Genomic DNA, 22,754 nt, shown 5'->3' with positions numbered 1-22,754 from the left:
ATTTCAAACCCTACAACACTAAACACTCTCTTCTGTTTCTGTTGGGGCTTTTTTGATGACATGTTGATTCATGTTACAGGGCTGATGTCCTCAGATCAGTTTTACGTTTCATTGGAAACTGAATTGCTTTGTACCAGTAACAACAGTTGGAATATTATGGATGAAAAACATGTGATTCTTAGACGAATAGTGACTTTCTCTTGAACATTTCCTCATAAAGGAACAAAACTTGGGAGTTGCAGCAGCTCTGAAGCCTGTTGTTGACCAGTCATTTCTGTCTGTGGCTGCTTTTAACTCAGTCAAGTTGCACTTTGACCATAGAAACTGGTTTCACACCAGAATATTTGTGAATATGTTCTCTCTGCTCACGTTTCTTTATTTGTCTGTGGTTTTCACAGTGAGCTCAGCATCAGTGTGACACCAGCTTGAAAAATGAGGAAATGAAACAAAAACAGCTCAGACTCTCTAATGATCTTTTTTCCTGTTGTCCTGGTCAGTGAAGCTGCATTTAAGTTCACAGAGCCACTGCTTTCTTAATTCTTCACTGCACTTGCAGAGTGTGTGATGTCCCCTCAGTGCACATAGAGATTAACTACAGAGCATGTGAACATCTTCCTTTGCTGTTTGACCTACAGGGTGTCAGGATCCTGTCATGGACTCTTATTGTGAAAGACTATGCAGGATCCACTCTGTCTGTCTTTTTTCACTTTGTTTTAATATTGATTATTTTCACGTGTGTCTTGTTTTCTCCCTGAGTATATATACCCCTCCTTTTCTCTTTGTTCCTTGCTAGGTTGTTTGTGTTGCTTGCCCTTGTTGATTGTCGTTTCCAGTTTCCAGTCATAGTTAGCTACCCAACCTTTGTTGCAACCCTGCCAGAGTTTTCTCCTTTGTTTGGATTTTGTCTTTGGAGCTTCGTTTGTTAAGTAGCCCTGTTTCATGTGTCTCTTTGAGTTTTCCTCTCTGTGTCTTGTGTATGTCTCTTTATTCCGAGTTAGTATCTGTATGTCTGTTTGCCTGGAGTGTCCCCAAGTGTGTGCGTGACCCAGGCCGTTCCCCCCGAGTCCTGTATGCGTGTGTTAGCATCCCCTGCTGTGTCCATGAGTGAGTGTGTGACCCAGGTTGGATGCCCTGTTCCTGAGTTTTGCATTTGTTCTGTTTGCCTGAAGTGTCCCCAGTGTGTGTGTGACCCAGGCCGTATTCTTAGTTCCTCTGAATCTGTGTTCTTCCGAGTCTGTTTGTGTTGCCTGTTGTGTCCCTGAGAGCGTGTGTGACCCAGACCGAATTCTTCGTTCATCTGAGTGTGTTCTTGAGTCTGTGTTCCCGTTTGTGTGAGTGACCAGACCGTAATCCTAGGTTCCCCAAATTCTGTGTCTCGTTATGTCTGGTGTTAACCCTTTGTTCTCCTCTGACCCGAGCCTTTGTTCCTGTGTTTATTGATTTCTGTTAATAAAATCACTCTGCACTGAGTACCAGTTCTCTGTGAGCGTTTTTGGTCTTTTCAAATTAAAACCTCACGGTTTTGACACAGGGTGCCAGTGGACACTGGACTACTGTTGGTCGAAGAAGGAGAGGAGGAAGGCGTGTTCATAGGCAAAGAGAGAAGAGGAAGGGCAGGAGTGTAGGACTTAGAGTAGGTACTTTGAATGTAGGAACCTAGTGGTGAGAGAGTGGTGATTGGTGCAGACTTCAACAGACATGTTGGTGAGGGAAACAGAGGTGATGAGGAAGTGATGGGTAAGTTTGGATGCAGGACAGGAATGCAGGAAGACAGATGGTGGTCGACTTTGCCAAAAGAATGGAAATGGCTGTAGTGAACACATTTTTCCAGAAAAGGGAGGAGCATAGGGCGACATATAAGAGTGGAGGCAGGAGCACACAAGTTGATTACATCTTGTGCAGACGTTCCAACCTGAAAGAGATCAGTGACTGCAAAGTAGTGGCTGGGGAGAGTGTAGCCAGACAGCATAGGATGGTGGTGTGTAGGATGACTCTGGTGGTGAGGAAGATGAAGAGGACAAGGGCAGAACAGAGGACCAAGTGGTGGAAGTTGAAAAAGGAAGAGTGTTGTGTGGCTTTCAGGGAGGAGTTGAAACAGGCTCAGGGAGGTCAGGAGGTTCTTCCAGATGACTGGACAGCTACAGCTAAAGTGATCAGAGAGACAGGTAGGAGGGTACTTGGTATGTCATCTGGAAAGAGGAAAGCAGATAAGGAGACTTGGTGGTGGAATGAGGAAGTTCAGGAGTGTGTTAAGAGGAAAAGATTAGCTAAGAAGAAGTGAGACACTGAGAGGACAGAAGAGAACAGACAGGAGTACAGGGAGATGCAGCGTAAGGTGAAGGTAGAGGTGGCAAAGGCCAAACAAAGGGCGTATGAGGATTTGTATGATAGGTTGGACTCTAAGGAGGGAGAGGTGGATTTGTACAGGTTGGCGAGGCAGAGAGACAGAGATGGGAAGGATGTGCAGCAGGGTGATCAAGGACAGGGATGGAAATGTGTTGACAGGTGCCACAGGTGTGATGGAAAGATGGAAGGAATACTTTGAAGAGTTCATGAATGAGGAAAATGTTAGAGAGCACAGAGTAGAAGAGGTGGCTGTTGTGGAGCAGGAAGTAGCATAGATCAGTAGGGATGAAGTGAGGAAGGCACTGAAGAGGATGAAGAGTGGAAAGGCATTTGGCCTTGATGACATACCTGTGGAGGTATGGAAGTGTTTCAGAGAGGTGGCAGTAGAGTTTTTGACTGGGCTACTTAACAAGATCTTGGAGAGTGAGAGGATGCCTGAGGAAATGAGGAGAAGTGTACTGGTGCTGTCACTAACCTTGTGCTCTCTCTCTCCCCTAGTTTGTGCTCTCTCCCTCTCTCTCTCTCTCTCTCTCTGCACCTTCTGCAGGTGTCCCTGGTCCTGGAGCTGTATATGGCTGATGTGCAGTTACTGGTCCCACCAACCTGCAGTGTCTATTTGTTGTTTATTGTTGCTATTCTTTTCTTTCTCCTCTATCCACTCACCTCAACCGGTCGAGGCAGATGGCCGCCCAAACTGAGCTCGGTTCTGCTGGAGGTTTTTCTTCCGTTAAAGGGAGTTTTTCCATCTCCACTTGGGGTGAAGACGGAAAACATCTCCAAGTACTGCTCATAAGGGATTTGTTGGGTTTTAAGTTTTAGTTTTTGTAAAGTGCCTTGAGATGATTTGTATTGTGATTTGGCGCTATACAAATAAAATTGAATTGAATTGAATTGGTGCCCATCTTTAAGAACAAGGGAGATGTGCAGAGTTGTGGAAACTACAGAGGAATAAAGCTGATGAGTCACACAATGAAGTTATGGGAAAGAGTAGTGGAGGCTAGGCTGAGGTCAGAAATGAGCATTTGTGAGCAGCAGGATGGTTTCATGCCAAGAAAGAGAACCACAGATGCAATATTTGCTTTGAGAATGCTGATGGAGAAGTACAGAGAAGGCCAAAAGGAGCTGCATTGTGTCTTTGTAGATTTGGAAAAAGCGTATGACAGGGTGCCGAGAGAGGAGCTGTGGTTTTGTATGAGGAAGTCTGGAGTGGCAGAGAAGTATGTTCGAGTGGTGCAGGACATGTATGAGAGCTGTAAGACAGTGGTGAGGTGCTGTAGGGGTGACAGAGGAGTTCAAGGTGGAGGTGGGACTGCACCAAGGATCAGCTTTGAGCCCCTTCTTGTTTTCTGTGGTGATGGACAGGCTGACAGATGAGGTTAGACAGGAATCTCCGTGGACCATGATGTTTGCAGATGACATTGTCATCTGTAGTGAGAGCAGGGAGCAGGTGGAGGAAAATCTAGAGAGGTGGAGGTTTGCTCTGGAAAGGAGAGGAATGAAGGTTAGCCGCAGTAAAACAGAGTACATGTGTGTAAATGAGAGGGACTCAAGTAGAATGGTGAGGTTACAGGGAGTAGAGGTGAAGAAGGTGGAGGATTTTAAGGACCTAGGGTCAACAGTCCAGAGCAACAGAGAGTGTGGAAAAGACGTGAAGAGACGTGTGCAAGCAGGTTAGAACGGGTGGAGGAAAGTGTCAGGTGTGATGTGTGACAAAAGAGTGTCAGCAAGAATGAAAGGAAAGGTGGACAAGGCAGTGGTGAGACCAGCAATGTTGTCTGGTTTAGAGACAGTGGCACTGAGACAAAGACAGGAGGCAGAGCTGGAGGTAGCAGAGCTGAAGATGTTGAGGTTCTCTCTGGGAGTGACGAGGATGGATAGGATCAGGACTAAGGACATCAGAGGGACAGCTCATGTTAGATGTTTTGGAGAAAAAGCCAGGGAAGCCAGATTGAGATGGTTTGGACATGTTCAGAGGAGGGACAGTGAATACATTGGTAATTAGAGCTGCCAGGAAGGAGGCCTAGAGGAAGACCAAAGAGGAGGTTCTTGGATGTAGTGAAGGAGGACATGAGGATAGTTGGTGTGGGTGAGGAGGATACAGAGGATAGGGTTAAATGGAGGCAGATGATTGGCTGTGGCGACCCCTGAAGGGAGCAGCCCAAATGAGAAGAAGAAGAAATGAACATCTTCCTTTGCATTGACTGGATGTTACTGAGCCAACACTTTGTGTATGGACTTCTCTGTGCCTGTGCTCACTTTAACTCTGAAATAATCTTTTGATTTTATCACAGCAATAAACAATTTGTGTAAAACAGCAGAAACATCCAGAATGAATGGAGCAAAGCTGAAACAGCCTGAAGTAACAAACTTTCCTGTGATCACCTGATAAATGTCTATATTCTACATCAGCTGTGGTTCTATTGAGGCCTGATGATTAACTTCAGATAATGAAGGACTTTGAACCTTGTACAAGTTACTTTTCCCCCAGATCATATTGGTGCTATGATACAATTTGTCTGATTAACTGAAGTTACTAATTTGATGATGTTTGCTGATGTGCTCTGTGTTACAGTGGTGCAGGCTCAGGGTGGCTGGGGAGTGACTTACACTGCTACTGACATCTGTGCCATAAAAGGATCAACAGTGAACATACACTGCACCTACACATACCCATCTAGGATAGAAGGACGTGATACTGTGGTTCAGGAAACATTCTGGCTTACGAAAGAAAGTAATGGGATTTATGTGGATCTGAGAACAGACCCAGAGTATTCAGGTCGTGTTCAGTATCAGTGTGAAGATAAAACCTGCACTCTGACAATCAGAGACCTGAGAGAGACAGACTCAGCTCAGTACAAGTTCAGGTTCATCACAAACCAACCAGGAGGAAAATACATTGGTTTCCCTGGAGTCACTTTGACTGTCACAGGTAACATCTTCATCTGAACATTTATTCATTTAGTTCCAAGTGTCGACCTTCTTGTCATTGTTACTTTGACTGTGTCTCTGTGCTTTTAGAAGTGTGCATGTGTTGACAGTCTCAAATTACACAGCTTTCCAGGTGCAGGTGATCAGATCAGTAGAGGACACCACTCACTCAGCCGATCTCAGGTGTGAGAGCAGTTGTCTACCTGAGCAGGTTTCCTACACCTGGTACAAGGATGGAGAAAGATTTCACAACGGTCCAGATTATTCAGGTCCCTTTGATCCTGCAGGCAGCTACTCCTGTGCAGCAACAGGACATGAGAACTCCCGCTCTTCAGTGTGTAAGTTGACTCCACAGTCTTCCACTAATATAACACCACCTGCTGCAGCATTGGTCTAATGAACTGCACCATGACTGTCTTTAAATATGGAGCATCTAATTTTCTTTTCGGCACAGTCACTGTGCACAGTCACCGGTGGTCGAACCTCAGCTCCAGGAGGAACAATGCGATTTCCGTCCCGGTCGTCGAACACTGGACCAGCTCTATACCCTCTCGAGGGTGCTCAAGAGCTCATGGGAGTTTGCCCAACCAGTTCACATGTGCTTTATGGACTTGGAGAAGGCATTCAACCAGGTCCCTCGTGACATCCTGTGGGAGGTGCTCCGGGAGTATGGGGTCCGAGGCCCTTTGCTGAAGGCTATCCGGTCTCTGTACAAACGGAGCAGGAGCTTGGTTCGCATTGCTGGCAGTAAGTCAGACCTGTTCCCAGTGCATGTTGGACTCCAATTCTGTTCATTATTTTTATGGACAGAATTTCTAGGCGCAGCTTGGGGCCGGAGGGCGTCCAGTCCGGGGACCACAGGATCTCATCTCTGCTTTTTGTAGATGATGTTGTCCTGTTGGTTCCACTGAGCCAGGATCTCCAGCGTGCATTTGGGCAGTTTGCAACTGAGTGTGAAGCGGCTGGGATGAGAATCAGCACCTCCAAGTCCGAGGCCATGGTAGTCAACCGGAAGAGGGTGGTTTGCCATCTCCAGGTCAGGGGAGAGATCCTGCCTCAGGTGGAGTTCAATTACCTTGGGGTCTTGTTCACGAGTGAGGGAAGGACAGAGCGTGAGATTGACAGACGGATCAGGGCATCGGCAGCAGCAATGCGGTTGGTTAACCGGTCCATTGTGGTGAAGAAGGTTTACTGGTCAATCTACATTCCTACTCTCACCTATGGTCATGAGCTTTGGGTCATGACCGAAAGGACAAGATCTCGGATACAAGCGGCTGAAATGAGCTTCCTCTGCAGGGTGGCCGGGCGCTCCCTTAGAGATAGGGTGAGGAGCTCGGTCACCCGGGTGACCGAGAGCCGCTGCTCCTCCAGATCGAGAGGAGTCAGCTGAGGTGGCTCGGGCATCTGTTTCGGATGCTTCATGGGGGCCTCCCTGGAGAGGTGTTCCGGGCATGTCCCACCGGGAGGAGGCCCCGGGGAAGACCCAGGACACGCTGGAGGGACTATGTCTCCCGGCTGGCCTGGGAACGCCTCTGCGTCCCCCTGGAAGAGCTGAAGGAAGTGTCCAGGGAAAAGGAAGTCTGGGTATCCCTGCTTAGGCTACTGCCTCCGCGACCCGGTCCTGGATAAGCGGAAGAAGATGGATGGATTTCCTCAGCACTGAAAGAAAGTACTGGAGGAAATGCAATGAATCTGTCTCCTACATAGAATCTAAATCTGAAGCAGCAGGTGGCCTGATGTTTAACATAACCACAGTGTCCACAGCTCAGTTCTTGGCTGGAGAACCTTTGTTCCATGTCATACACTTCTGTTTTTGGTTCCTGTGTCTTTAAATGGTGAAATGTCAAAAATAATTTTTACCAAAAAAAGTACAATCAAGAGCAGAAGTTCATTTTTTTATATGTTGGTGCATATTTGAGCTAAAATACAAAAATCTGAAAGATGACATCATTTTCATTTTCTGCAATATGAGACACTTTGTCATGAGCCATAGTCTTGTGTCTGTGCAATCAGCTTCATAAATAAATAAGAGGAGGAGGCCCAGTGCTGCAGCAGGATTACATACTGACACACCTTTATGTCTGATTAAATTCTGTCCTCTGCTGCTGTTGAGAGTCCTGATTTCTGCTGTGCTCTGTGTTACAGCGGTACGGGGTCACTGGGCAGTGACTTACACCTCTACTCAGGTCTGTGCCATAAAAGGATCAACAGTGAACATACAATGCTCCTACAGATACCCATCCAGAATACAAGGACATGATACTGTAGTTCAGAAAGAATTCTGGCAGACTACTATAGTCCCAGAGGATCTGACGACTCGTGTTCAGTATCAGTGTGAAGATAAAACCTGCACTCTGACAATCAGAGACCTGAGAGAGACAGACTCAGCTCAGTACAATTTCCGGTTCATCACAAACCAACCAGGAGGAAAATACTCTGGTTCACCTGGAGTCACTTTGACTGTCAGAGGTAACATGTTGTTTAATATATTAGACACAGTGATATGAGTGTGTGTGTTTTGTTTGTATGTCCTGTATGTTGACAGCTCAGTCTAAGAGAATATTTCTGTGTGTTTTTCACAGCTCTACAGCTCCAGGTGCATGTGAGCAGATCAACAGTCAACCAGTTTCCTCCCTGGATTGAGCTGACATGTCACAGCAGCTGTCAGCTCCCTGATCATACGTCCTACGTCTGGTACAGGAATGAGCAGAAGGCTGAAGGAGAAAAAAGATATTTCCACCTACAAACAGTTGATCCTGCAGACAGATATTACTGTGCCATAAAAGGACCAGAAGGTTTCCCTTCTTCTCCAGTGTGTAAGTTTATGCCCCTTTGATTCTTCTAAACATTTGCTGAATATCTTGACCAGGTAGTTTAGAATAAGTTAAATCAATAATGCAGATTTATTCTGTGATGTGTGATTTCAGTTAACTGGTGTGTAAATACATTTAATATAAATCTAATTTCAAATCAATAAATCTCTTATTTTCTTTATTGATGTTTTGTTTCTGTGAACAAATAAATCAGATGTGTTACCACAGCATTCTCATTTTTTACATGTATGTTTATATCTGCTCCAGATGCTCCAAAGCTTCTGTCAGTGTCAGTGAGTCCCTCTGCTGAGATAGTGGAGGGCAGTTCACTGACTCTGACCTGTAGCAGTGATGCTAACCCAGCAGCTAAACACACCTGGTACAAGAGGAACCACACACTGCTCAGTAAAGAACCACAGCTTCTCTTCAACTCCATCCAGTCCACTGACTCTGGAGAGTATTACTGTACAGCTGAGAATGATCTGGGGAAGACAACATCTGGATCCATCTTTATTCATGTGGCATGTGAGTCAAACAGTTTGTGAGGAAAGTGACAAAAACTTCAATCACTTTAAAGTGTTTTTCCTTTTTTAAGGTCTATGTCCTTAACAATCCCAGTCTGCTGCTGGAGTTCACAGAGATGAACCAGTAGCTGGTAATGGAGAGGATTTAGTCACCAATGTCAATGTCTGATTGATTTTCCAGACCCCCCAAAGCTTCTGTCAGTGTCAGTGAGTCCCTCTGCTGAGATAGTGGAGGGCAGTTCAGTGACTCTGACCTGTAGCAGTGATGCTAACCCAGCAGCTAATTACACCTGGTACAAGGAGAATGAAGAGTCACCTAAAGCTTCAGGACAGACCTTCACCATCACTGACATCAGACCTGAACACAGTGGGAAATATTACTGTGAAGCCCAGAACACAAGAGGACGTCATAACACCACCTCACATCTGACTGTTGTGGCAGGTTGTCTCTATTGACAGATTCACAGCTGTTATTTCTCATGTTATTTTGCACTTTACATGGAGCCCACCCAACTCAGGGTTTAGGATTCGGATTGTTTTTACATTGTGAGACATTTGACAATCCCCCTCCCTCCTCAAACTCAAACTTTACAATAGAAAATCCACAAATTCAATAATTCCTGTAAATTTCCAGTGTTTCTTCTTGATAATTGTTTTCTAGATCCATGGAAACTTCCAGTAGCACTGACTGTCCCTGCTGTTTTTCTGGCCTTCATGCTCCTTCCTGCCTGGCTGTGGATTAGGTCAGCAGTTCATTTTCTCTGTAATTATATTTGCCGTACTCTGCCTATGGACAAGATGATCAATTCCATGTCATGCGTTCAGTGTTTCATCAGTTTATTTGTGCTTTTATTGTCCTGTCAGAAGACGGACGTCATTGGATCAACAGCGTGAGGCTGAGGGGGGGCCAGACAACAGTGCACAGGTGAGGAAGGAGAGTTCAGGTGCACCAGTACGAAGAAAAACCTGCTGGTCAGACGTCAGAGTCACTGGTCACCTGAAAACTCCTCTGACAGACGTGTAATGTGCAGACTGTTTAGTGCAGACACACATTAACCACATCCTCTGATCATTAGCACATCTCTGCTCTCATCCTTCCCTGTGTGCTCTCTTAAAGCTGGAAGGTAACGTGCAGCCTTTCAGACATGTCATGGAAATACTGTGGAAAAATCCTCTGAAGCAAAGACTGAATGTACTAATGTTCATTTATAAAGGAACAGGATTTATTTACAGGCAGAAGAAGAGTGAAGCTGGACTCTGACCAGGTTTAGCTGAAGGTGTAAAGGACAGTTGGACAGTTTTTCAAGTCTGATTGAAAACGATAACCAGGTGCCCACATTAAGACTGAGACATGTGTTTATGAAGCCATTCTCAGCCCTTCTCATTCTGTGTGAAAATGGATTCAAAGGTTTGTCTAATGTGCAGCTCTCGTCTAACTGGGACGACCAAAGCCTCATATTAGCCTCAGCTGGACTTTGGAACACATTTTGGTACAAACCAACTTTCATTTAAAAAGCATCTGGATGGAGTTTTTCCTGCTCAGTGAACAGGAGGAGTCATCTCAGAAAGTAAAACACTACAGTTTCATATCTGCACCTGAAAAATTGCGTCTTTTCCTTGAACAAATGAAATCGATGCTCCTGGTACAGGGTTAACTGGTTAAACTGGAGAACATGCAGCAACCCCTGCTGGTGAACTGTGGCCACTGCAACAACCTTACATCCCTGACATAAAGCAACACTCCACCTTTTACCTGCAAATGGTCATGTCATGCTACAGTGCAGTGAAAGTCTTATTGATTTCCCAGAGTTACTCATGAGTTCTGTTTATCCAGAGTCTCAAACTCATGGAAAATGTCACAGTCTTCTCTGTTTGCTCTGCAGGTGGATCAACTTCACTACCCCAGCGTCCAACTCACCAGGAACCAGGAAGACCACATCTACGCCAACGTCGGCCCAGATCAACTTCACTACCCCAGCGTCCAACTCACCAGGAACCAGGAAGACCACATCTACTCCAACGTCAGCCCAGCTCAGCACCAAGCAGACAAGCAGTAGTGTGTAGTTTCCAGTACTGTCCTCAGCAGAGCCGGTTCCTGAGAAAACTGATCCTTATAAATTAGACCAAACATCAGCCTCTTCATCTCAGCTAATTTTCACACTGCTTTTTACAATTTAATGAGCATAACTGATTTTAGGTCCCATCTTTATCGACCATTTTTTGAGTTTATTTTTACTGCGATGTCGTCACAGCTCATTATTGACTTTCTGTATTGCTGTTGTATTTTCTCTTTAGCTGAGTTTGTGTATTTACCTACTTTTACTGCCTTAAACAGCTCACCCTCAGATGTTTGCTCTGGTCCACCTTAAACCTTAGTCCTTCAGTGACTGTAAGCCCTGAGGTGATCAGCAGAGACCAGGTGCTCAGAGAGGTAACCACACCTGGTCTCAAACCCTCCCAGACCATGTGCGTCCAGGGGAGAATTCAGGTCACGGTTAGTGAGGTCACCTGTTAAACTGACCTTGGCTCTCCTGGCTACAAATGTTAATGATATCAAATTAAGGAAATCTACAGAATGATGAGGGTTTTCTAAAATACTCTGCACCTTTAAAGTTTGTCCACTTTATGAATCTATTGGAATAAAACCATCACTTCATCAGCTTCTTTTCATTAGATTGTATTTTAGCTCACAGATGTTTTCTGTTTTGTTTTTGTGTGAAAATGTATTAATATAAGGAATCCAAACATATTCCAGGGGCATTGTAGTTAAACTGAAAGTTCCCACAGTGCAAATCATTACATTTTAGGGTTTAGTGGTGCTAGTTGGTCTCCAGCAATGTGTGCAAGGAAATGCAGTTCCACCTTAAAAGATGGGAACAAACGTGTGTATATTATTTGTAACCTCGGTTCATGATGCACGTGCTATAAATAGCCTTCTCTACCTACTGGCTGCAGAGCTGAACTCAATAAACCCTGGAGGGAGGAGGAATCTGCCTCTCCAGCTCCTGGAGAAGTGATGCTGCCGTGGGGAGAGAATCAGGCTCCATATGCTGGTTTAATCCAGTCCAGGTGGTCCTGTCTACTCCTATTAGAGGAGGCTGCAGCTATCAGGCCAACGCTGAATCAGAAACGAAAGCCCAGCAGAATGATCTTTAGCTTATGCAGAGATTGTGGGTAATTTACCCTGTAGACCTAACTGGCATACAGCGCTGCATTTCTGTGCATGCATGCTGGTCTGTGGTTGGACTGAGCGAGCGGCTGGTCAGGAGGATCAGAGATCTGATGAGACAAACAGCACCTGATCCTTATTAGCCCTCCAGCCTGTCCTCTATTTGTACATCAACTGATAAAGAGCAGATGCTGTTGGACACGTGGGTCAAAGAAGCCGTCAAATGCTGGTGATGCTGATCTTCCCCATGTCTGACCCACATCACTGAGATTGGATTTTCATCAGTGACATGTTTCTTGTAATAAATAAAACAATCTGAAATACAGTTTTTTAGAAGCCTTAATCAATTGAAATCAATCAATCAATGATCTACAAACTAACAGTCAAGCACTAACAATGATGAAGATCCACCTGCTGCTGAGACCAAACCTGGGTCTGATAACACAAAGAATATTCAGTTTTCACAGTGCAGTTTCCTTAGAAAGACAAGAAAAAGTGAAGGAGCAGACAAAGGTCTAAGTGATTCTGGATGCTGAGTCTTTTTCCTGAGGCACAAACTTGCATTTCTCTCATCCATCTGGCTCCTCCTCTCAGCAGACTGACCCTAACCCTGTTTGTCTACAAAGCATCTGAAAACCTGATCTGGTGCCGTTCACTTGAAGTCACAGCTCTGCTCTCCCATCAGACAGTTGATCTTCCTCCACCAGGTCTCCGAGAGGCTCTTGATCTTTTCGGGCGTCTTCCTCCTCAGGGTCAGCCTCTGCTGCTGGACGCTGCCGCTGTCCGTCTGCTGGATGCTGGCCAAGATGGCCGAATCGAAAGCATCCTTCAGGTTCTTCTGGGTCAGCGCCGAGCACTCTGCAAAACTCACCGCCCCAAGCTCCTGGGCGAGCCGCCAGCCCTCCTCGGTGCCCACCGGTCGCTCCTGGTTCTGTGCCAGGTGGATCAGCACCTGGACGTCCTCCCTCAGGTCCAGCTGGGTGCCGACCAGGACAATGGGGGCACCAGGGCAGTGCTGACGCACCTCGGGGGCCCACCTGTTGATCAGGTTGCGGAAGGAGCAGGGGCGGACCACACTGTAGCAGAGGAGGAAGACGTCAGCGTTCTTGTAGCAGAGCGGGCGGAGGCGCTCCAGCTCGTCCTTCATGAAACAGAGAAAAGATCAAGTTCTAGTGTATTTGGACTTTCGGTGGTAAATGAACCCACATTTGGTGATATTTCATTATTTTTGGTTGTGGGGTACAGAGAAACATCTGGGTCTGGATCCACACACAGGGCTTGTTACTAGGATCATGTCAGTGTTGTGGTGTTTATTTCATTTTGGGGATGAGCAGGTATTGTCTTATCAGTGACTGTGTATCTGAGCATCCAGCATTAATCACATTCATGCTGTTTTCTTTTGATAGTACGGAGACAACAGGTCTATCTGAAATGAGCCCTCAAAGAGAAAGAGCTTTTCACAAACTAAAGGCTTATTATAAGAATCAGTCTCACTCCAGGTAGTTTACAGTTTTCATGAACTGTCAAAGATTTACTGATTTTCTATATTCACAAATATAAAAAAAAAGATGTATCAAGAGTTTGATACATCTGAAACTTCTATTTCAGCTCCAGGTGATAAACTGGTCCAGTTTTGACGAGACTAACCACAGAAGGTTTTGATGCAGACCCTTACTGGACCTGGACCTGCAAGTCCAGTGTAGTGTTTAGTTTAGATTTGCTTATATTAAAACTTGACAAGTTCCTGAGGACCATTTTAGGCTTCTCCAATGAGAAGCAGACTTCAGACTTCTGTACTTTTTAAAATCATGTCTTAAGTTTGAGTCTCCCAAATTTCTCTAAAGTCCTCTTGTAACTCTGGTGGGATCTGACTAAATCTACTTTGTGCCCAAAGAATAGTCCCTATGAAACCTGTGAACTAACAAGGACATATGGGCGAAGACATGTAGGTGAATCTACTGGATCGACTTCAACAGTGTCTGTTTGGAGAAACTATGGAAAATAAGAAATTTGTGCAGAAACAGGAAAGAGGGTGATGGAGCTCAGGACAGTCTCATCTCACTGCTGCCTGCAGGGGGCGATGTTTAGCTGTGGGGTAACTGGACACATGGGGACACAATTTACTCTGAAGGGGCTTAAGGAGATTTCAGTCCAGAGCTGAAGGATACTACCAAACACAGTAAGGGCTCCAACTGCAGGACTACTTAATGTCAAACAATTAGACAGTGGTGAGGTGTGCTGTAGGGGTGACAGAGGAGTTCAAGGTGGAGGTGGGACTGCACCAAGGATCAGCTTTGAGCCCCTTCTTGTTTGCTGTGGTGATGGACAGGCTGACAGATGAGGTTAGACAGGAATCTCCATGGACCATGATGTTTGCAGATGACACTGTCATCTGTAGTAAGAGCAGGGAGCAGGTGGAGGAAAATCTAGAGAGGTGGAGGTTTGCTCTGGAAAGGAGAGGAATGAAGCTGAGTCGCAGTAAAACAGAGTACATGTGTGTAAATGAGAGGGACTCAAGTAGAACGGTGAGGTTACAGGGAGTAGAGCTGAAGAAGGTGGAGGATTTTAAGTACCTGGGGTCAACAGTCCAGAGCAACGGAGAGTGTGGAATAGAAGTGAAGAGAAGTGTGCAAGCAGGTTGGAACGGGTGGAGGAAAGTGTCAGGTGTGATGTGTGACAAAAGAGTGTCAGCAAGAATTAAACGAAAGATGGTCAAGACAGTGGTGAGACCAGCAATGTTGTCTGGTTTAGAGACAGTGGCACTGAGACAAAGACAGGAGGCAGAGCTGGAGGTAGCAGAGCTGAAGATGTTGAGGTTCTCTCTGGGAGTGACGAGGATGGATAGGATCAGGACTGAGGACATCAGAGGGACAGCTCATGTTAGATGTTTTGGAGAAAAAGCCAGGGAAGCCAGATTGAGATGGTTTGGACATGTTCAGAGGAGGGACAGTGACTACATTGGTAAAAGGATGCTGAGGTTAGAGCTGCCAGGAAGGAGGCCTAGAGGAAGACCAAAGAGGAGGTTCTTGGATGTAGTGAAGGAGGACATGAGGATAGTTGGTGTGGGTGAGGAGGATACAGAGGATAGGGTTAAATGGAGGCAGATGATTCACTGAGGCGACCCCTGAAGGGAGCAGCCCAAAGGAGAAGAAGAAGAAATGAACATCTTCCTTTGCATTGACTGGATGTTACTGAGCAAACACTTTGTGTATGGACTTCTCTCTGTCTGTGCTCACTTTAACTCTGAAATAATCTTTAGATTTTATCAGCAATAAACAATTTGTGTAAAACAGCAGAAACATCCAGAATGAATGGACCAAAGCTGAAACAGCCTGAAGTAACAAACTTTCCTGTGATCACCTGATAAATGTCTATATTCTACATCAGCTGTGGTTCTATTGAGGCCTGATGATTAACTTCAGATAATGAAGGACTTTGAACCTTGTACAAGTTACTTTTCCCCCAGATCATATTGGTGCTATGATACAATTTGTCTGATTAACTGAAGTTACTAATTTGATGATGTTTGCTGATGTGGTCTGTGTTACAGTGGTGCAGGCTCAGGATGGCTGGGGAGTGACTTACACTGCTACTGACATCTGTGCCATAAAAGGATCAACAGTGAACATACGCTGCACCTACACATACCCATCTAATGTTAGAGTTCAGGAAACATTCTGGTTTACTAAAGGGACTAATACAGACCCAGTGGATCTGAAGACTCAGTCAGAGTATTCAGGTCGTGTTCAGTATCAGTGTAAAGATAAAACCTGCACTCTGACAATCAGAGACCTGAGAGAGACAGACTCAGCTCAATACCAGTTCAGGTTCATCACAAACCAACCAGGAGGGGATTTCACTGGTTCACCTGGAGTCACTTTGACTGTCACAGGTAACATGACATTATCCTCATAGGCTCAACATTTAGGAAACACTGTTCCAAATCTCTGTGTTTAGCATTGTGTGGTTGGTGACAGTTGTCTTAACTCATATTTCTGGTTCTTCACAAATTGAGGTTTGCAGGTGAAGGCAAGTGACTCAATGTCATGCAGAGTTCAACCCTGCACGTGGTCAAAGCTGAAGTGTCACAGCAGTTGTTCTCTAACTAATCAGCCTGACTACATCTGGTACATGAACGGGCAGAGGAAGACAAACTTTGACCTTTCAGGCTACTTTTATTCTAAAGACAGCTACTCCTGTGCTCCTAAAGGACGAGAAGATTTCCCCTCTCTGTTAGTGTGTGAGTTTACTTCAATGACATGATTTTACCTTAAACTGTAACAGGCTTTCGTGTGTTTTTTACATGAGCAACACTGTCCAGAGCAGAACAACCAACTGACCTACTGCAATAAAGACGTTGTTAATTGTGACATATATTTCATTTTTCAGCCGTCATCAGTCAAAGCTGAGACAGCGTGACTTACACTGACAGAAGCATCTGTGCAGTAAAAGGATCATCAGTGGACATTTCTTGTACTTACAACAGTCATGATAAAGACATTCAGTCTAAATTCTGGTTCAGTCCTGAACGTAGTGGTCGTTGGCAGAGTCCCTCACAGCCTGAGGACCTTAGTAAAGACTCCCAGTTTGCAGGTCGTGTTCAGGTCCTTGACCCAGAGAAAGGATGCTCCACTCTGAGAATCACTGACCTGAGAGAGACAGATTGAACCCAGTATGTACATCTGCACTGTCGATCATTCAGTACTGACACAACAGTCACTAAACATAGGATTGTCAGAGCAGGCAGTAAGCTGCTTCAATAACTACATGTCAGACAGAACTCAGTCTGTGCAGGTAGATGGTGTCCAGTCCACATCTCTAACAATAATGAATGGAGTTCCACAGGGATCAATTCTGGGTCCACTTCTTTTCATTATTTATATAAATAATCATTTGTTGTTTGTAGGTGCAGTAGCTCCATTCAAATGTTCTTTGTCACATCACAGCTGTTCTGGCAGAAAAAGCCAATGAAGTCTGTTCAGAACATTCACTTCTCACTGGAAGCATCAACTTTCAAACCATGTCCAGTGGATAATTGAACACACTGGAATTAATCCCAGTGTCACAGCAAGTTTTGCAGTGTCTGATTCAAAGGAACAGTCAGTAACTCCAACATCATTTCAGTTCCCTCTCACTGCTGCAGAGGGCGACAGTGAGCACAGTGGTTTCATTTCAGACTCAAACTAATCATTTGTGGGTTTATTGTTCACAATAGAGTTTTATTCACTAACTACAGAGACTAATATAGAATGAGACAGGTTTCACTGTCATGTGTGTTCATCTTTATGCTGTACATTTCAATTTGTTGGGGTCGCTCATGGAAGCAGAACAGATGGAGGTTGAATAAATGTGAAGCTTCGTTATTTTAACACCTTTGTTCAATTGAGGCAACTTGTTTTGAAGAGTCTGATGTCATTGCAGTTCATCAAAGATGTTAGTCACCAGTGTGAACTATTGACACTTCCTGAACATGGTCTCCAGCTGTGATGTTTGAAGAATTAAATGTCCAGGGTCTCCTTAACTTAAAGTGCAAAGAGCTTCAGTCATTAAATGTGAGATTAAAGCAGCCAAAGTAAATGTAGATGTGACTCAACAATCAGTGGTGGATGGGAAATGTTGTTTCATGGTCCTGGTTCAGTGTCTCTGATGTTTCACTGCCCTCTGGTGGTGAAGCCTCAGAGCTGCAGGTTCAGGCTTCATCCCTCTGAGTGCTGCCCCCACTATCTGCTTTAAAGGCTCAGTTCACCCAAATGAAACAACCCAAACTGATTTTCTCTCTTCCCCCCAGTGTTATCGAACCATGCAGAGAGTTTTCTCACACTGTGAGAGTATTTTTTGAATGGTGAGTGTCTGACTTTCTGTGTTTCCCCCCAGTTGACTCCATTCATCAGTGTGTGTCCAAAGCAGCTGCTACCAGTCCAGTGGATGATGTGTGTTACATGTTGATGTTTGGTTCACTCACTCATCCTCTGCAGTGATACTGAGTCAATGCACCATTGACTTTCATCAGCTTTTTTCTTTTCTTATTTAAATGACTGATAAAAGGATGTTTTAGTTCCAGTCTTGTTACTAACAGAGCACATAACTCATCTCTCTGTGTCTCTATAAAGTTTATTAACATTTCAAAGTTTTCAGACCAACACAACTTTGTTAAAAGTTTAGTGGTTTTTGAAATGTGGTTTATTGTACATGTTAAAAATTAGAAGAAGGAAGTCTGGTGTGTTTTGACAATGTGAGGTTTTTTCTTCTGCTTAGGGATGACTGAAAAGATCCTCTTCTGAAACCACGTCCTTCTTCATAAATAGGATTCTTTACTGACGTGACAGACGGACCATGTTGTTGTGGTTTGGACTGTTCCAGGTTTGGATCAAGAAACAGAGTCCTGTTAACAGGTCAGAGTCGAAAATACATAATTAAACAAAACGGATCACCACGAGATTTGCAACTTACAGACCAACACAACTTTGTTCTAACTTCAGTCTTTACTGACCTGTGGCTCATTGTGCATATTAATGATGTGAAGAGGAAGGAAGTCTCATCAGCGTCATTTGTCGTCTGCTTTGTAAAGACAGAGGAGAGGCATCTCTAGAGACAACCTGCTTCTCTAATGTGAGTAGGGTCGTTCATGGACATGACTGAAATACGTCCTGTGTACATTTATTTACCTGCTGACATGTTTTATTGTCTCTGAAGTCCCACAGACTGATGACAGGAGCAGCTATGAGTTTAACAGCAGCAGCCAGTGTATTTGTCGTCTTCCTTCTCTCTGTGTCAGGTACTGTAGATCTCCATTGACATTGGCTGCATGAAATGACAGGAATGTGGGGAAATGTGGGATTTGTAAAGTTGCAATGAAGCTGAGTTTGTTGGACTGTATGTGGAAATAAGTGGATGAGAGGTTTGTGAAAGACAAAGCTTTCTGAAACCCTGTACTCATTGGTTTGATGGACATTTGGTGTAAATGTCCAGTTGAAAGTGGAGCAGACTTTTTGCTGCTGACATTTAAGTTCACAGAGCCACTGCTTTCTTAATTCTTCACTGCACTTGCAGAGTGTGTGATGTCCCCTCAGTGCACATAGAGATTAACTACAGAGCATGTGAACATCTTCCTTTGCATTGACTGGATGTTACTGAGCCAACACTTCCTCTTGTTAGTCCAGAGTGACCCTGCTGCTCTGTCCTGCCTCCTTGTGTCGTCCTTTGGTACCTCAGCCGTTCATTATTCTGTGGATGTTGTTGCTGCCACTTGGGACTCTGTTTACCCTGTACAGTCCTGGACTCTGTTTACCCTGTATAATCCTGAGGCCCATTCTTCATACGTGTTTTAACAGATCCCAGATCAGTCATGAGTCATTCTGGATGTTCTTGGTTGTTTTGGTTCTTCAGACAAACCTCAGATGTGAAAATAGTGTTCTCTCCTGATGGTAGACCAGTCCACATACATCCTCCATAGAAACCATGATCACCTGGATTCCCATTGGCTACTGCTATTTTTTCACTGCAGCAGAAGAAGAACTGCTGCTGGAGGCTGTGAAGAAAATGCAGAAAGGAAACAGGCAGACAGAAATTGACATGTCCCTGCTGCTGCTTTAGTTTTCACCTGTGTGCAGTCAGATGCTCCTGTCTGGTGCTGATTTGCATAAAGAAAATTAAAGCCTGTACATTTATATCACCTGCAGTCGTATGAAAAGCCTCTTTCATGGACTGTACATGCAGTTAGTCAGGGAAAGTGCAGAGAAATATGAAAACACTGCTGGTTGCTTTGAAGCACAGTGTAATGCTCACTGACTGTGTCTTAGTTTACAACGACTAAACCTGAGAATAAACCTGCTCTTGTGCTGCTTTGAGATTGTGTATATGTTGCCACAGCAACAATCTCAACATGACTTTGGAAGATCCAGGATCACGTCAAATCATCAACGAAATGATTCGGGTGTCCTGTCAATCCAGATTAATCCAGGTTAGGTTAGGAACAGGTTTCTGTAATCTGGACTGTAGGTCCCCCTTCAGGACTCTGTGTGTTGTATGTTGACCATTTTGTGTAGTTTCCCCCTTGTCTGTTCTCACTCCCTGGTCCCTGAATAAAAGTCCTGTTTTTAAGTATCCTGGTCCTCTGTGCTGTCTGCATTTGGCTCCTCTCCAGACTGGGACACTCATAGAGCTTTATTTTTATCAGGTTTTAGAAAGTGTCTAAGGAAGAAGAAGCACTTTTTCAGCCATTTAGACAGATTTTTCCACAGCAACAAACAATTTGTGTAAAACAGCAGAAACATCCAGAATGAATGGACCAAAGCTGAAACAGCCTGAAGTTAATGATGATGTTTGCTGATGTGCTCTGTGTTACAGTGGTGCAGGCTCAGGATGGCTGGGGAGTGACTTACACTGCTACTGACATCTGTGCCATAAAAGGATCAACAGTGAACATAAGCTGCACCTACACATACCCATCCAAGATAGAAGGACGTGACACTGTGGTTCAGGAAACATTCTGGCATATTAAGTGGACTAATCCAGACCAAGTGGATCTGAAGACTCAGTCAGAGTATTCAGGTCGTGTTCAGTATCAGTGTAAAGATAAGCTAATTTCACCTGGTACAAGAAACATGGAAATCCAAGTCTTCAACCAGCCAGTAAACAGTTTAACTTCAGCTCCATCCAGTCCTCTGACTCTGGAGAGTATTACTGTACAGCTGAGAATAATTTGGGAAGGAGAACATCTGGATCCATCTTTATTCATGTGACATGTGAGTCAAACAGCTTCTTCAGAAAGCAACATACAGCTAATAATACATTATTCAGTCACATATTCATATTTAATTTTGTAAAAACCAGGAACCGGTTTTGCTGATCACACCTGTTTCTTCAGCTGTGACTGCTGCCAGTCACAAAACCACCTCTGAAGTTTCCACATAATTATTCCTCATTTCAACACAACATGTCTCACTAAAGGAATCAATTGATAATTGTTTTCTAGATCCATGGAAACTTCCAGTAGCACTGACTGTCCCTGCTGTTTTTCTGGCCTTCATGCTCCTTCCTGCCTGGCTGTGGATTAGGTCAGCAGTTCATTTTCTCTGTAATTATATTTACCGTACTCTGCCTATGGACAAGATGATCAATTCCATGTCATGCGTTCAGTGTTTCATCAGTTTATTTGTGCTTTTATTGTCCTGTCAGAAGACGGAGGTCATTGGATCAACAGCGTGAAGCTGAGGGGGGGCCAGACAACAGTGCACAGGTGAGGAAGGAGAGTTCAGGTGCACCAGTACGAACAAAAACCTGCTGGTCAGACGTCAGAGTCACTGGTCACCTGAAAACTCCTCTGACAGACGTGTAATGTGCAGACTGTTTAGTGCAGACCCACATTAACCACATCCTCTGATCATTAGCACATCTCTGCTCTCATCCTTCCCTGTGTGCTCTCTTAAAGCTGGAAGGTAACGTGCAGCCTTTCAGACATGTCATGGAAATACTGTGGAAAAATCCTCTGAAGCAAAGACTGAATGTACTAATGTTCATTTATAAGGAACAGGATTTATTTACAGGCAGAAGACCTGAAAAATTTCCTTCCTTTTCCTTGAACAAATGAAACCAATGTTCCTGGTACAGGGTTAACTGGTTAATCTGGAGAACATGCAGCAACGCCTGCTGGTGAACTGTGGCCACTGCAACAACCTTACATCCCTGATGTCACAGTCTTCTCTGTTTGCTCTGCAGGTGGATCAACTTCACTACGCCAGCGTCCAATTCACCAGGAACCAGGAAGACAACATCTACTCCAACGTCAGCCCAGCTCAGCACCAAGCAGACAAGCAGGAGGGTGTAGTTTACAGTACTGTCCTCAGCAGAGCCGGTTCTGACCCGAGGTGAGCAGCTGGACCATTCCTGTTACTGTTCAATGGAACATATACATCTGTCAGTGTCAACTTCCTCATTGACTTCTTCTTCTTTTGCCTAATATTGGAACATTTCATTCCCGTACTCTCTGTAATTTGATCATTTCCTTCCCAGAACAAGACGTCCAGCAGCTGTGGAGGATCCATCCTCACTGTACAGCTCGGTGAACAAACGCTGCTGAGTGGGAACACACTGTGGCTCTGTGCTTTGGTATTGCTGCGTGGACTTTTCAGCAGATGAGAAAAATTAGCCCAAACATTAGAAACACCTCTCAGTGTGATACAGCTCAACAGCAACATCAACTACAGCAGCAGCTTGTAGCAGATGAGTTGAGAGGAATGCAAGCTAACATTTCTGCTGTGGAGGGTTTTGATGTGTTTAGGATTACAGAGGCTACGCAAAATGTTAATTTACACTTTAATTTGATGGATGGCTTTTAAGAAGTGCTGATTGCTTCATCACATCACACCTGTCCTGGCAGAAAAAGGTGATTAAGTCTGTAGATGTTTTAAACTAGAAGCAAATTCACAGCCTCACTAAGTATGCTTTAAACATTATCTATCTACAAACATTTTGGATAATTCTAATTAATAAGACAAACTATATCTAGCTGCAGTCCAAGGAACATGACAATATCACCTCTGCCTCCTTGTTCTCCAGTGAATCTAGAACATTTTGATCTCCTTGACCACAGAGCTCTGGCAGAAACGCTTCTACAATTAAAATCTATATCATGCTGCCTTGATATTTTACCAACAAATTTTTTTAAAAATGTTTTTAACAGCTTAGCTCCAGATGTATTGCAGATAGTTCTCTTCAGTCAGGGCAGTTTCCCCAGGCCTTAAAAACTGCTGTTATAAAACCTCTTCTTAAAAAGCCTAATCTAGATGCTTCAGCAGTAAGTAACTACAGGCCAATATCAAATCTTCCATTTTCCTTTTGGGAAAAATAATTGAAAAAGTAGTTTTTCAACAAATTCACCGTTTTATGGTGCAAAACAATCTTTTTAATGCACTCCAGTCTGGTTTTCACACACACCACAGCACTGAGACTGCACTTATTAAAATTTTAAATGAT

General features: G+C 44.4%; 2 protein-coding genes across 2 annotated transcripts in view; one reads left to right on the top strand and one right to left on the bottom strand.

Moving 5' to 3' along the window:
* The window catches only part of LOC113128048 (B-cell receptor CD22-like), a 31,651-nt gene extending 20,584 nt beyond the window's left edge, over nucleotides 1-11,067 (top strand). The window contains exons 4-7 of the mRNA XM_026303091.1: nucleotides 8,793-9,053; nucleotides 9,273-9,354; nucleotides 9,476-9,536; nucleotides 10,495-11,067. Coding sequence (XP_026158876.1) covers nucleotides 8,793-9,053; nucleotides 9,273-9,354; nucleotides 9,476-9,536; nucleotides 10,495-10,668 — 578 coding nt within the window. The 3' untranslated portion in view covers nucleotides 10,669-11,067. The remainder of the gene's footprint in view (nucleotides 1-8,792; nucleotides 9,054-9,272; nucleotides 9,355-9,475; nucleotides 9,537-10,494) is intronic.
* Nucleotides 11,068-12,432: 1,365 nt separating this feature from the next.
* LOC113128047 (rho-related GTP-binding protein RhoU-like) lies at nucleotides 12,433-12,927 on the bottom strand. The gene has a single exon (XM_026303090.1). The coding sequence runs from the start codon at nucleotides 12,925-12,927 to the stop codon at nucleotides 12,433-12,435; it is 495 nt and encodes a 164-aa protein (XP_026158875.1).
* Between the last annotated feature and the right edge of the window lie 9,827 nt (nucleotides 12,928-22,754).

The sequence above is a fragment of the Mastacembelus armatus genome, chromosome 1 (genome assembly GCF_900324485.2).
Source record: "Mastacembelus armatus chromosome 1, fMasArm1.2, whole genome shotgun sequence".
Classification (NCBI taxonomy): Eukaryota; Metazoa; Chordata; class Actinopteri; order Synbranchiformes; family Mastacembelidae; genus Mastacembelus; species Mastacembelus armatus.
The sequence above is the reverse complement of the archived record's forward strand: the minus strand, read 5'-3'. Positions and strand labels throughout refer to the sequence as shown.